Consider the following 15,292-nt stretch of genomic DNA (forward strand, 5'->3'; position numbering starts at 1 on the left):
CAAGAAGGCCTTTGACACAGTTCCTCACAAGAGATTAGTGCAGAAGCTAGAGAATCAGGCGCATATAACGGGAAGGGCACTGCAATGGATCAGAGAATACCTGACAGGGAGACAACAACGAGTCATGGTACGTAATGATGTATCACAGTGGGCACCTGTGACGAGCGGGGTCCCACAGGGGTCGGTCCTAGGACCAGTGCTATTTTTGGTATATGTGAACGACATGATGGAAGGGTTAGACTCAGAAGTGTCCCTGTTTGCAGATGATGTGAAGTTAATGAGGAGAATTAAATCTGATGAAGACCAGGCAGGACTTCAAAGAGACCTGGACAGACTGGACACCTGGTCCAGCAAATGGCTTCTCGAATTTAATCCTGCCAAATGCAAAGTCATGAAGATAGAGGAAGAGCACAGAAGACCACAGACAGAGTATAGGCTAGGTGGCCAAAGACTGCAAACCTCACTCAAGGAGAAAGATCTTGGGGTGAGTATAACACCGAGCATGTTTCCGGAAGCACACATCAACCAGATAACTGCTGCAGCATATCGGCGCCTGGCAAACCTGAGAACAGCATTCCGATACCTTAGTAAGGAATCGTTCAAGACACTGTACACCGTGTATGTCAGGCCCATACTGGAGTATGCAGCACCTGTTTGGAACCCGCACTTGATAAAGCACGTCAAGAAACTAGAGAAAGTACAAAGGTTTGCGACAAGGTTAGTTCCAGAGCTAAGGGGAATGTCCTATGAAGAAAGATTAAGGGAAATCGGCCTGACTACACTGGAGGACAGGAGGGTCAGGGGAGACATGATAACGACATATAAAATACTGCGTGGAATAGACAAGGTGGACAAAGACAGGATGTTCCAGGGAGGGGACACAGAAACAAGAGGCCACAATTGGAAGTTGAAGACACAAAAGAGTCAGAGAGATATTAGGAAGTATTTCTTCAGTCATAGAGTTGTAAGGCAGTGGAATAGCCTAGAAAATGACGTAGTGGAGGCAGGAACCATACACAGTTTTAAGACGAGGTTTGATAAAGCTCATGGAGCGGAGAGAGAGAGGGCCCAGTAGCAACCGGTGAAGAGGCAGGGCCAGGAGCTAAGACTCGACCCCTGCAACCACAAATAGGTGAGTACACACACACACAAAGTGCAATAGAGAATGGAAAAAGTACAGAAGGCAGAGAACACATGAAAATAGGGAGATTAGTCGCAGAGCCAGGAACGAGTATGCACAAGTAAGGAGGGAGGCCCAGCGACAGTATGAAAATAACATAGCATCGAAAATCAAGACTGACCCGAAACTGTTGTATAGCCACATCAGGAGGAAGACAACAGTCAGAGACCAGGTGATCAGACTGAGGACAGAAGGTGGAGAACTCACAAGAAATGATCAGGAGGTATGTGAGGAGCTAAACAGGAGATTTAATGAAGTTTTTACAGTAGAGACAGGTAGGGCTCTGGGAAGACAGCACAGAAGGGAACATCAAGAGGGAATATACCAACAAGTGTTGGATGACATACGAACAACCGAGGAGGAGGTGCAGAAGCTGCTAAGTAACCTTGATACCTCAAAGGCGATGGGACCGGACATCTCCCCGTGGGTCCTTAGAGAAGGAGCAGAGATGCTGTGAGTGCCCCTAACCACAATCTTTAACACATCCCTTGAAACTGGGCAACTACCTGAGAAATAAAAGACAGCAAATGTAGTCCCCATATTTAAGAAAGGAAAGAGAAATGAGGCACTAAACTACAGACCTGTGTCTCTGGCATGTATTGTGTGCAAAGTCATGGAGAAGATTATCAGGACGAGAGTGGTGGAACACCTGGAAGGGAACAAGATTATAAATGAAAACCAGCATGGGTTCATGGAAGGCAAATCCTGTGTCACAAATCTTCTGGAGTTTTATGACAAGGTAACAGAAGTAAGAAACGAGAGAGAGGGGTGGGTTGATTGCATTTTCCTAGACTGCAGGAAGGCCTTTGACACAGTTCCCCACAAGAGATTAGTGCAGAAGCTGGAGGATCAGGCGCATATAACAGGGAGGGCACTGCAATGGATCAGGGAATACCTGACAGGGAGGCAACAACGAGTCATGGTACGTGAAGAGGTATCACAGTGGGCGCCTGTGACGAGCGGGGTCCCACAGGGGTCAGTTCTAGGACCAGTGCTATTTTTTATATATATGCGAACGACATGATGGAAGGAATAGACTCTGAAGTGTCCCTATTCGCAGATGATGTGAAGCTGATGAGAAGAATTAAATCGGATGAGGATGAGGCAGGACTGCAAAGAGACGTGGACAGGCTGGACACGTGGTCCAGAAACTGGCTTCTCGAATTCAACCCTGCCAAATGCAAAGTCATGAAGATTGGGGAGGGGCAAAGAAGACCGCAGACAGAGTATAGGCTAGGTGGACAAAGACTACAGACCTCACTCAGGGAGAAAGACCTTGGGGTGACCATAACACCGAGCACATCACCGGAGGCACACAACCAAATAACCGCTGCAGCATACGGGCGCCTGGCAAACCTGAGAATAGCGTTCCAATACCTTAATAAGGAATCGTTCAAGACACTGTACACTGTGTATGTTAGGCCCATACTGGAGTATGCAGCACCAGTCTGGAACCCACACCTGGTCAAGCACGTCAAGAAGTTAAAGAAAGTACAAAGGTTTGCAACAAGGCTAGTCCCAGAGCTCAAGGGAATGTCGTACGAGGAAAGGTTAAGGGAAATCGGACTGACGACACTGGAGGACAGAAGGGTCAGGGGAGACATGATAACGACATACAAGATACTGCGGGGAATAGACAAGGTGGACAGAGATAGGATGTTCCAGAGAGGGGACACAGGGACAAGGGGTCACAACTGGAAGCTGAAGACTCAGACGAGTCACAGGGACGTTAGGAAGTATTTCTTCAGTCATAGAGTTGTCAGCAAGTGGAATAGCCTAGCAAGTGAAGTAGTGGCGGCAGGAACCATACATAGTTTTAAGAAGAGGTATGACAAAGCTCAGGAAGCAGAGAGAGAGAGGATCCAGTAGCGATCAGTGAAGAGGCGGGGCCAGGAGCTGAGTCTCGACCCCTGCAACCACAATTAGGTGAGTACAATTAGGTGAGTACACATACACACACACATACACATACACACACACACACACACACACACACACACACACACACACACACACACACATACACACACACACACACACACACACACACACACACACACACACACAGGGAGGGGACACAGAAACAAGAGGCCACAATTGGAAGTTGAAGACACAAATGAGTCAGAGAGATATTAGGAAGTATTTCTTCAGTCATAGAGTTGTAAGGCAGTGGAATAGCCTAGAAAATGACGTAGTGGAGGCAGGAACCATACACAGTTTTAAGACGAGGTTTGATAAAGCTCATGGAGCGGGGAGAGAGAGGGCCCAGTAGCAACCGGTGAAGAGGTGGGGCCAGGATCTAAGACTCGACCCCTGCAACCACAAATAGGTGAGTACACACACACACACACACACACACATACACACATACACACATACACACATACACACACACACACACACACGCACACACACACACACACACACAGTAGCGACTAAATAACAAAGAAGGCAAAATACCGTTACTGGAACCATACAAAAATAACCCGCACATAGAAGAGAGGAGCTTATGACGACGTTTGGACCGAAACGTCGTCGTAAGCTCCTCTCTTCTACGTGCGGGTTATTTTTGTACAGTAGCAACTAGCGAAGAGGCGGGATCAGGAGCTGTGAATCGATCCCTGCAACCACAAGTAGGTGAGTACACACACATACCCACAGACACAGACACACTCAGGGGACAAAGGCTGCAGACTTCACTTAAAGAGGAAGAGCAAGGGGTTAGCAAAGTGCCTAGCATATCGCCAGATATTCTATTTTCAACGAGATATATTCATCTAATTATGATTGCGAGGGTTTAGGGTTGAGCATGCAGTCTGTTTTACTAGCTATCTGCCTCATTGGTTCTTTCATATCCATCCTTAAAACTGTGTACAGTTTTTTTTCCATCAAGTATTCCTAATCTAAAAAAATAAATGAAAAGGAATTATAAGATAAAAAAACACTGACCTCTGTTATGTGATGGCGTGGCTGGTGTTGTTCCTCCTCCAGAAGGGTGAGCTCATCCTCCAGTACCTGCTTCTCCAACACTCGCTTCTCCAGGAGATGAGGGTGGAGGTGGGGAGAGTGAGACATGTGATGGTCAGGAGGAACCTCCTCTGGTTGTCCTCTCTCCTCCTCCGCGGCCGCCGCCGTCGCCGCCGCCGCCGCCGCCGCCACCTGTGGAGTTAAGATAAGATAAGATTTGCTGGGATTTTTAACCCGGGGTAGGGAGGGTTAGCCAAAAAGAATAACCCAAGAAAGTAAGTCATTGAGGCTGTGTCTTATTTTCATTGTGGTCCTTCAATCTTGTCCCCCAGGATGCTACACACACCAGTTGAGTAACACCCAGGTGCGTGCCTAACGTTTCCACCCGTGCTGACGGTAGGCAGCGACCGTCAGCGAGAGAAAACTCAAGGAGAAACATGGAGGGGCGGCAAGTGAATGGTGAGGAGAAAAAGTTGTACAATTTGTGTGAGATGTGGAAACTGATGTCTCAAATTCCACTGTTTGGGAGAAATGGGATAAGCAAAGCACCAGAAGCTTATGGTCAGTATTTGAATAAACGGTTTAAAAAAACGACAAGTTGATAAATGAGACACTATTGGGGTTTTCCACTTGTGACTGCCTACCACTGCTCCACTTCATCTGTCTGCAGTATATAAGTCCCATCTCGGCGAATATACTGCAGGCCAGTAGGCCTGCTTCGGTGTTCCTTTCTTATGTTCTTATCAAGATTCATGAAGTGAACACATTGACTCCAGTCTGAGGGACTGATTACCTCAAACTCCCCATCTTCTACTGTTTTCTGCTTGTGATCGACGAAGCCACTAGCTGGAGACGTTTCCAGAATAAATATATTCAAATGTTGCACAAATATCTCTTGTGGTCAGTGTTTCACATAGAGGCTGTAAGTCACAGTAGGTGTCAACAGAAGTTGTGTCAGCGGCAGAGGTATACAAAACTACCAGATGCAAAATATACTTTTTCAGTAATCTGTTGGAAGTCACAGGTGATGAGCCAAAGTTGATTCTAATAACAATGGAAATCTCCCCTGCTAGTGAGACCGAAAAATGGGTTTGCCGAGTTGTTTCTGGTCAGGCAGAGCCGCTCAAACCTCCCCACCAGTAATCAAAATGGTATACAATACCGACAGGTTGTTAGGTAAGACACATATGCAACAGTTAGACAACTTTATTCCGAAACGTTTCGCCTACACAGTAGGCTTCTTCAGATAGTTCCTGACTATGGAACTGAACTTCTCCAGGCCGAGGGACTGACAACCTCAAATTCTACGACTTTAAGGGTGATGGACTGATTACATCGTCTTCACATCTCTACTGTTCCTGCCTACTTTCTGTATTCGACTGAAGAAGCCTACTGTGTAGGCGAAACGTTTCGGAATAAAGTTGTCTAACTGTTGCATATGTGTTTTACCTAACTCCCCACCAGTGCCGCAGTGTTGAGGAACATTACAAGGCGAAGAGGTAAAGGAACAATACATTGTGAGAAATTAGAAATATAGTATGAAGCGAAGGAAAAAAAGAAGCATAGTAAGAAATGAAGAGGCCTTTTGAAAGAAAGAAAATGGGAGGTTGAAAGATGAGAGGATAAGGAAAACGAGGAGACAAGGAAAAAGGGGAGGAAATGCGAGAACGAAAATGCAGAAAATAACATGGACTAAGGAAATTCCTAACTAGAGGATGGAGAGAGCAAATTACTGACGATCCTTGAATCTTCATTCTCTTGAGAGATGCAGAATGAGAAGAGATATTACCGAAGTGTAAAAGTGGATGATAGGCATAAACAGAGGTGATATTAATAAAATACTGAGGATATCGAATCGGTAAGAACCAGAAATAACGGATTTAAGTTAGATAAATTTAGATTTCGAAAGGTCACAGATAGGTAAGCACTAGTTTTCAAACAAGTGTCGATGCGTGGAACAGTATTCTGAGTAGGGTAACCGAGGCTAGGACCCTGGGTGGCTTTTAAAAGAGATTGGACAGATATATGAGTGGGAGGGGCTGGGTTTAATTAGTGTCGTGGGTACGGGAGTAAATTTTTTGGGTAGTTATGGGAAGAGGTGATTTTGATAAAGACCTGCCTTGTATGGGGCAGTAGGCCTTCTGCAGTATTCCTCCATTCTTATGTTCTCAAAAAGTATTTCTCCAAGGTTGATGAATTGATTACATCATATTTACTTCGTTACCACACCTGCTGCTTCAGTGTTTGACTGAAGAAGCCTACTGTGAAGGCGAAACTTTGCAACAGTAAAGAAACCCTACTGCACATTTGTGTTAATCATGAAGGATATGGCATTGTATTTATGAAGACGTTTCGTGCACCAGGAACTGAATTCAAATCGGCATATTGCGCCTTATTTACATGACAACCCTGCCATGATCTAGGCAAGTTCAGACTAGGCTAGGCACTCAGTGAGGGCGCCGCTGCAGCTCCTGCTGCCGCCGTCCCGGCCAGATGACGGATGGCTCCCAGGGCATATTGAAAATTTTTCACAAGTTTTGATGGCTCACAAGCGGGCAAGTGGTGCGACAATATTGTTTGGTAACTTTTAGAAGCTTGGTTAAGTGTATTATCTTTAGAATATTTCACACTGAGCCATATCTAAAGTAAATATTATTAACGAACAGTTCTGTGTATTTCTAGACGGTAATCCTGAGACATACCTGTGGCTGAGGCTGGTCCTTTCTGGGCAACCTGGTTGTTGCTGCTAGCGGCCTACAGGTTCACAAAGTCATCACAACCTGGATGATCAGGAATTTGTGGGAGATAGCTGTCAAATTTCCTCTTGAAAACTTAAAGCTTCGTTCCAGTAATATTTCTCATTTGTGAGGAATAAGATACATGCGCAACGGCAGATATATTTTCATCTGAAAAAAAAATACCACAGTGAAAATAGGAAATAAAACCTGAGCGTTTTCATGTGCACATGAAAACGCTCAGGTTTTATTTCCTAAATTCCCTGGTATTTTTTTTATTTACAATCACACGTTTTATTGTAATTTCTTCAATATTTTCAACTATTCTAGTTTGATTTGCAAGTTCATGCACATCCCGTTTTAAAACAGATAAATAGGGAGATAAAAAAAAATAAAGAGTTGAACAAATATTGAAGCATTATCTTCCCCTGACGCCTAGTGAGCAAAGGTTCCAGTGGTTGTCCATTACAACCTCACCCAAACTTTACGGAAGCATCTGGGAACTCTGAAAGCACTTTGCTTTTCTCCAACATCTTCCCAAACGTAAACACTGGGAATTCGAGTCATTGATATAACGTTGGCGAGCGAATTACCCCCGAACACACCACCTGCTCTTCCTATATCAACATACCCACGTCCTATATAAGCGAACCTAAATTTTATTCAAGTTCTAATCTACTGATCGACAATGGAAACTCCTGGTCAGTTGCGCCTTTCATAAATCTAGAATGAGGGTCATGCGCGACGCTCAAGTGGCTAATAGAGTAGAAATGCAACCCTGAAAGAAGCAATCTTCAGCTGTTTTATTCGTCTAAGGGAATCCCGGAGAGAAGATAGCGATGGTCAGGTGCTTTATACTAAGAAGGGAATCTGGAAAGGAGGACAGCGATCGTCACCATTTTTTTTTATACAGAGAAGGAAATCCTGAACGGAAGACAACAATCTTCATGTTTTTTTTTTTTATGTTAATAAGATACGAGAGGAGGGAGGGAGAGAGGGAGGGAAGGAAGGATATTTCCAGGCATTTTACACTAATAGGATCCTGGACGGGTAAAGCGATCTGAAGGTGTTGTACCCGCAACGCACCAGCTTCATATTTTCCACGAGCTGGCGAGGAAGAGGAAAGAGATAGAGGAGGAGGAGGAAGAGGCCAAGGACACGTGGAAGATAAAGTTTTTGTATTTCATTTAGTGAAATTAAATACATCAGCAATGTGCTACTACCGTATTCAACAGAGTAGTTACGTACAGAATGGTAACAAAAACTTGCTATGTTAAGGTGAAGCAAAACATCGACAATGAAACAGTTTTTTAATTAACATTATTGGGTACACGGAACCTTCATCCAACCCTTCATTGTTCCAGCAGGTACTGGAGTTACTTACCCAGGAAGTAACATTCCAGAAGATACTGTAGTTACTTACCCAGGATGTAACATTCCAGCAGGTACTGGAGTTTCTTACACAGGATGTGACCCTCAACAGTCAGCTACGTGTGCATGGGTAGCAGGCTAGGTGTGCAGGGGTAGCAGGATAGGTGTACAGGGGTAGCAGGCTACGTGAGTAGGGGTAGCAGGCTAGGTGAGTAGGGGTAGCAGGTTAGGTGAATAGGGGTAGCAGGCTAGGTTTGCAAGGGTAGCAGGCTAGGTGGCTAGGCGTGCAGAGGTAGGAGGCTAGGTGTGCTGGGGTAGCAGGCTAGGTTTGCAAGGGTAGCAGGCTAGGTGTGCAGGGGTAGGAGGCTAGGTGTGCAGGGGTAACAGGCTAGGTCAGCAGGGGTGTAAGTTAATTCAAATGTTTCTCTGTGCCAGAGCTCTAACCCAGGACATTGCGATTGTGAATGAACGCTCTCAGCAGTGAGCCAAGCGATATCTCCGAGGGAAAGAGGTAAACGAGGGGTAAACAATACAAGGTAGAAGAGAAGGAAGGAGGCACAAAGGCAGGAGATAGACAAGAACATAAACAAGGAGGAAGAACATAAACAATGAGGAAGAACAAACAATACGAACATAAACAAGGAGGAAGAACAAACAATAAGAACATAAACAAGGAGGAATAACATAAACAAGGAAGAACAAACAATAAGGAAGAACATAAACAAGGAGGAAGAACAAACAATAAGAAAGAACATAAACAAGGAGGAAAAACCTAGACAAGAGCATAAACAAGAAGGGGCAGTATAAACAGATGATAATCGCGGGAAGTATGGGTGACGGATAACGATGAAGAACAGGAACAGAAAGTGGAGGAAGAAGAGGTAAAAAACGAAGGAAAGTGGGAAGAGGAGGAGGATTAGGAGGAAGAGGAAGAGTAGGAGGAGGAAGAGGAGCAGGAAGAAAATGAGAGAGAAAATCCAGTGCATCAAAGGGGAGGAGCGAGGAGAGAAGGTAATTACGTAATTGAGGTTGAGCAAACAAACACTACCTCTTTGGAGGTCAGGCCCTGCCACTGCCCCAGCCGGCCCCCTTATAACCACCCCCTGCCCTGGACCCCGTCATTTCCCTTGCCCACAACCCCATACCCTGGCGCACCACCCCATACCCTGGCCCACAACCCCATACCCTGGCCCTTACCCCGTGCAAATCCCTGGGTGACGAACAATGTAATTTCCTATATGTAATTGCATATATCTGTGTAATTACCTATTGATAAAGGAATAGGGCGAATGATTCTCTCTCTCTCTCTCTCTCTCTCTCTCTCTCTCTCTCTCTCTCTCTCTCTCTCTCTCTCTCACTCTCTCAACTTTCTCTCTCTCTCTCCCTCTCTCTCTCTCTCTCTCTCTCTCTCTCTCTCTCTCACTCTCAACTTTCTCTCTCTCCTTTCTCTTTCTCTCTCTCCCTCTCTCTCTCTCCATCTCTCCCCTTTCTCTCTCTCTCTCTCTCTCTCTCTTTCCTACATTATTTAGAAACAAATATTAATATTTTTTTCTGCACTGCTAGTACCAACAAATGATGGTACCAGCACATGATGGTACCAGCACATGATGGTACCAGCACATGATGGTACCAACACATGATGGTACCAGCACATGATGGTACCAGCACATGATGGTACCAACACATGATGGTACCAGCACATGATGGTACCAGCACATGATGGTACCAGCACATGATGGTACCAACACATGATGGTACCAGCACATGATGGTACCAGCACATGATGGTACCAACACATGATGGTACCAACACATGATGGTACCAGCACATGACGGTACCAGCACATGATGGTACCAGCACATGATGGTACCAGCACATGATGGTACCAACACATGATGGTACCAGCACATGATGGTACCAGCACATGATGGTACCAACACATGATGGTACCAACACATGATGGTACCAGCACATGACGGTACCAGCACATGATGGTACCAGCACATGATGGTACCAACAAATGATGGTACCAGCACATGATGGTACCAGCACATGATGGTACCAGCACATGATGGTACCAGCACATGATGGTACCAACACATGATGGTACCAACACATGATGGTACCAGCACATGATGGTACCAGCACATGTTGGCACCAGCACATGATGGTACCAGCACATGATGGTACCAGCACATGATGGTACCAACACATGATGGTACCAGCACATGATGGTACCAACACATGATGGTACCAGCACATGATAGTACCAACACATGATGGTACCAGCACATGATGGTACCAACACATGATGGTACAGCACATGATGGTACCAACACATGATGGTACCAGCACATGATGGTACCAACACATGATGGTACCAGCACATGATGGTACCAACACATGATGGTACCAGCACATGCTGGTACCAACACATGATGGTACCAACACATGATGGTACCAGCACATGATGGTACCAACACATGATGGTACCAGCACATGATGGTACCAACACATGATGGTACCAGCACATGATGGTACCAACACATGATGGTACCAGCACATGATGGTACCAACACATGATGGTACCAACACATGATGGTACCAGCACATGATGGTACCAACACATGATGGTAACAACACAAGACGGTACCAACACATGACGGTACCAACACATGATGGTACCAACACATGACGGTACCAACACATGATGGTACAACACATGAGGTTACCAACACATGATGGTACCAACACATGATGGTACCAACACATGATGGTACCAACACATGATGGTACCAACACATGATGGTACCAACACATGATGGTACCAGCACATGATGGTACCAACACATGATGGTACCAACACATGATGGTACCAACACATGACGGTAACAACACATGATGGTACCAACACATGACGGTACCAACACATGATGGTACCAACACATGATGGTACCAATACATGACGGTACCAACACATGATGGTACCAATGTAGACAGCCTGTACTGTCTGCACAGACAGCCCATGCTGTCTGCCAGCTTAGTTCATATTTCGCGCCACTCAAGTGCTGCCATCTATAGGCCTTGCCACTTCAGTATGCCCAGACTTGCCTCACCCTCACTCACACAGCGGCCTGGCATCAAGACACAAGTACTCCCAGCTCTCTCTCATGGGCATGACCATCCCGGGCCATGGGCACAAACACACAAGCCTGTGTAACCCAACACTAGTTATCAATAAAGTAAGAAGCCTCCGAAGAAGTATATCATTAACACCGCTCTACAGCCTACCAAATAAGCCCGTTATAAATGGTGGCAGCGGTGGGATTGAACTCTTGGATAGTCAAGGTCCATCTAGCTAACCTTCCAGTAGGTTGTTTGTTCTGGAATAAGGGTATCAGTGGAGCATGATCTGTCAAGACATGAACAGAGTACTGATAAATAATGTCTCGGAAGTGCTTTAAAGACCATACTATTGCTAAAGCTTCTTGCTCAGTTACTGTATAATTACGTTCAGCCTTTGTAAGGACTCGGCTAGCAAATGCAACTGCGTTGTACTTGCCATCGGTCTTCTGAGCTAGTACGGCACCTATGCCAATTGAACTAGCATCAGTTGTCAGATAGAAGGGCTTAGAAAAATCTGGAAATTTCAAAATTGGAGCAGAAGTTAGCTTTTCTTTTAGAGTTTGGAATGCTCTTTCTTGACGGAAGGTCCAAACAAAAGGAGCATCTTTCTTAAGCAACTCAGTTAGAGGAGCAGCTATGGAAGAAAAATTGGCAATGAAAGATCTATAAAAACCTGCTAAGCCCACAAAGGATCTTACGGCATCAGCAGTTTTGGGAGTTGGAAAATTTAGTACTGCAGTTACTTTACTTTGGTCAGTCGTAACCCCTCTAGGAGTGACTACGTGACCAAGAAACGTAATTTCTGATCTGAAAAATTGACATTTTGACAGTTTGATCTTTAAATTGGCTTCTTCAAGCTTACCAAGTACTACATCAAGTCTTTTCAAGTGTGTATCCACGTCTTTAGACATGACGATTACGTCATCTAAGTACACCATAAGTGCATTACCTATGAGACCTCTAAAGATATTAGTCATGAGCCTTGAGAACGTGATAGGGGAAGATCGTAATCCAAACGCCATACGGAGGAAGTGATAATGACCTGTAGGAGTGGAGAATGCAGTTAGCTCTTGGCTGTCCTCGTGAAGAGGGACTTGCCAAAACCCTTGTAACAAATCTAGGGTTGAAAAGACTTTGTTATCTCCGATATTACGTAAAAGATCACCCAGTACAGGGAGTGGAAAGCGATCTGGAATGGTTTTCGCGTTTAACTTCCTAAAGTCAATCACTGGGCGCCAAGTACCATCCTTCTTAGGTACTAGTATCAAGGGTGCATTCCAAGGGGAATTGCTAGGTGCAATAACTCCATCATCAAGCATTTGATTGATCAATTCTTCTGCGACAGCAACTTGTGAATGAGGCATTCTGTACGCAGGTATGTAGATAGGTCTAGTACCAGGTTCAAGTGGAATACGATGGGACAATAAGTTCGTTATACCCATTTTCTCACCTGGTAAAGCAATGGCTTTACGACGTTTGTTCAACAGAGTCAACAAACGCTTGACTTCATCTGGGAAGTCAGTGGGAGCTAAGTCTTTCTCCTCTACTGGTGGAACAAATTGATCCAGTGAAGTGGATGAGGTCTCCCCGGCAGAAATAGCACCGACCCACTGGTCAGGTGACAACTCATCCTCTACCTGAACAGGGTAAGGATAGTGAACAAGGTCAACAAGACTGGTATTTGCTCTAAGGCGAACACTGTGACCAGAAGTGTTGGCCAGGTAGAAATGGATCTTACTATCTCGTACAACATGTAAGGATGGTTCAACAAATAGACCTTTTACTTTGCAGGAATCACTGTCAACTAGGACGTTATCACCATCTGGAACACTAGGAACAACTACAGACACTCTAGTGAGAGCACTAGCCGCAACAGAGACGTCTTTCTGCAGACGACATGTGACATCAACAAGAGATGGCATTACTAGTTGCAAGTAATTGTTTTCTGACAAGGCGTCCCCTGTGGAGAAACTACTACTCGAACTAGCAGGCATTGCAGGGATAGGTTGTGCACTCAAGGCAATCTGAGCGTCCTCGGACACTTGAGGCATCGGACTATCCTGCAAATCTGAAGGTATAGGTGGAACACTGATGGGAGTGACAGAATTACCAGTGCCTGACCGCTTGGGTACGCTACTGGAGAATGCATTAGCTTGTAAGGACTTAATCCGTACATCATACTCTGCAGCAGTATAACAGATTTCTGATCCAAGTTGGTAACCCCAGAATGGAACGATTAAGTCGTCAATTTGTGCATGCCATCGATAAGGGTCGAGCACAATGCGTAAGTCTCGCATGGAAGCAAATCCCAGTAGAAGGTCACCAGGGAAAGTAATCTGGTCAACAACAAGGAAGGAAGCAGTGAAGTCTCTACCTTGGATAGAAAAGGTTAGGGAAGTCCGACCTCGGACACGCATGTGAGAACCAGATACTCCACTAAGGGAGGACACGGGAGTCGGTTCGACGAGAAGGACATGTCGTAACTTCTTATCCTTAAACAAACTAGACCTAATAATATTGACTTGCGCACCAGAGTCCATGAACAAATGAACGGGCGCATTATAAACAGATGCTTGCACTATAGGGCCTATGGTTGCATTGGAAGTTATGTGCAAACAAAAAGGTGGATTGTCTTCAGAAAAAACTTGTTCTACTCCATCCCCAAAATCATCTATGTCAGAGACATGTGAAGCAACATCATCAGCAGGGTTGTCATTCTCGAGACTGCTTAAGGCTTCAAAGGAATTGTGAACGGGGATGGTGTACTCATTATCACCTACTGTCACCATGGGACGGTTTGACTGGGGCGCTCGAATTCCCCCGAATTGGAAGAACGAGCCTGGTTCTGGTTAGTTTGAGAATTAAAAGAATGAGCCTGGTTCTGGTTATTTTGAAAACCACGAGATCTGTTTCCTCTACGGGTTCTGCGGTTGGAACGACCACGGAAAGACCTAGAGTACTGAAGGTTATAGAGAGCATTACACTCAGATGTGTCATGTCCATGTATTCTATGATAAGTACAGTAGGGAAGATCTGAGTACTCATCATCAGTACGACGTCTCTTAGGGTAACTATCAGGACAATTAATTGCAATATGGCCACGGAAACCACAGTTGTAACAATTCTGCCGACTATGGTTACTGAATGTACTATGAATACTACGAGGTGTATAACGACTCTGTACACTGGTTCTTGGTGATCTCTGAGATGGTGGACGACCACGATTTGTCTCTGTGGCGCAAACAAGAGGTGGTGCAGACTGAGGCATATGTGTGACATTACTTTTAATACAAGGGAAAGTACCCTGGGGGCACAAGGAACGTACATGATTTAAGGCTGTAAGTGGTTCCATCGTCACAGTTGGAGGATGAGCCTCATAAGCACACACAGAAGCAGGTGGCATTAGTTCTTTAATTGCTCCAAAAGCTGCTATTTTAGCAAGTGATTCTGTAAATGGTTTAGCCTCTTCAGGGAGAAAAGATGATGATTGGACAGCATTGATAAATGATGATAAAAGTTTGTCTAATCTAACAGCAAATGCACTCAACGATTCATTACTCATGGGTGTAGCATTCACTAGTTCCCTAAGAACGACATATGGATCAGCTGTTTTTACTGGGACAAGGAAAGAACGAATCAGTTCCTCATATTGTGACCACTTAGTAAGATTCCTGAAGTCTCGCATATCAAGGAGATCAACAACGTGAACAGCAGCAGGAGATCGATAAAGAGCTTCTTTAGCAAGTCTGATAAGGCTGTCCTCTGAAGGAGGACCTTCACCTAGAGCACTAGCACGAGAACGAATGGCTGCAAACCATACTTCAAGACTATGTACATGGCCATTGAATAAAGGTAACGCATCAAGGGAATCACGAGTATAACTATAATATCTCGGTGTCTGGGTCGGTCTGTC

The 15,292-nt window shown here is 45.0% G+C and overlaps 1 protein-coding gene across 4 annotated transcripts in view; it reads right to left on the reverse strand.

Annotated features, from left to right (window-relative positions):
- LOC128686845 (uncharacterized) overlaps nucleotides 1-15,292 on the reverse strand; it is a 343,417-nt gene that overhangs the window by 18,677 nt on the left and 309,448 nt on the right. For all 4 annotated transcript variants that reach the window (XM_070082449.1, XM_053773983.2, XM_053773984.2 and 1 more), the window contains one exon: nucleotides 4,130-4,339. In XM_070082449.1, the coding sequence (XP_069938550.1) occupies nucleotides 4,130-4,339 (210 nt within the window). The remainder of the gene's footprint in view (nucleotides 1-4,129; nucleotides 4,340-15,292) is intronic.

This window comes from Cherax quadricarinatus, chromosome 7 (assembly GCF_038502225.1).
Source record: "Cherax quadricarinatus isolate ZL_2023a chromosome 7, ASM3850222v1, whole genome shotgun sequence".
Lineage (NCBI taxonomy): Eukaryota > Metazoa > Arthropoda > Malacostraca > Decapoda > Parastacidae > Cherax > Cherax quadricarinatus.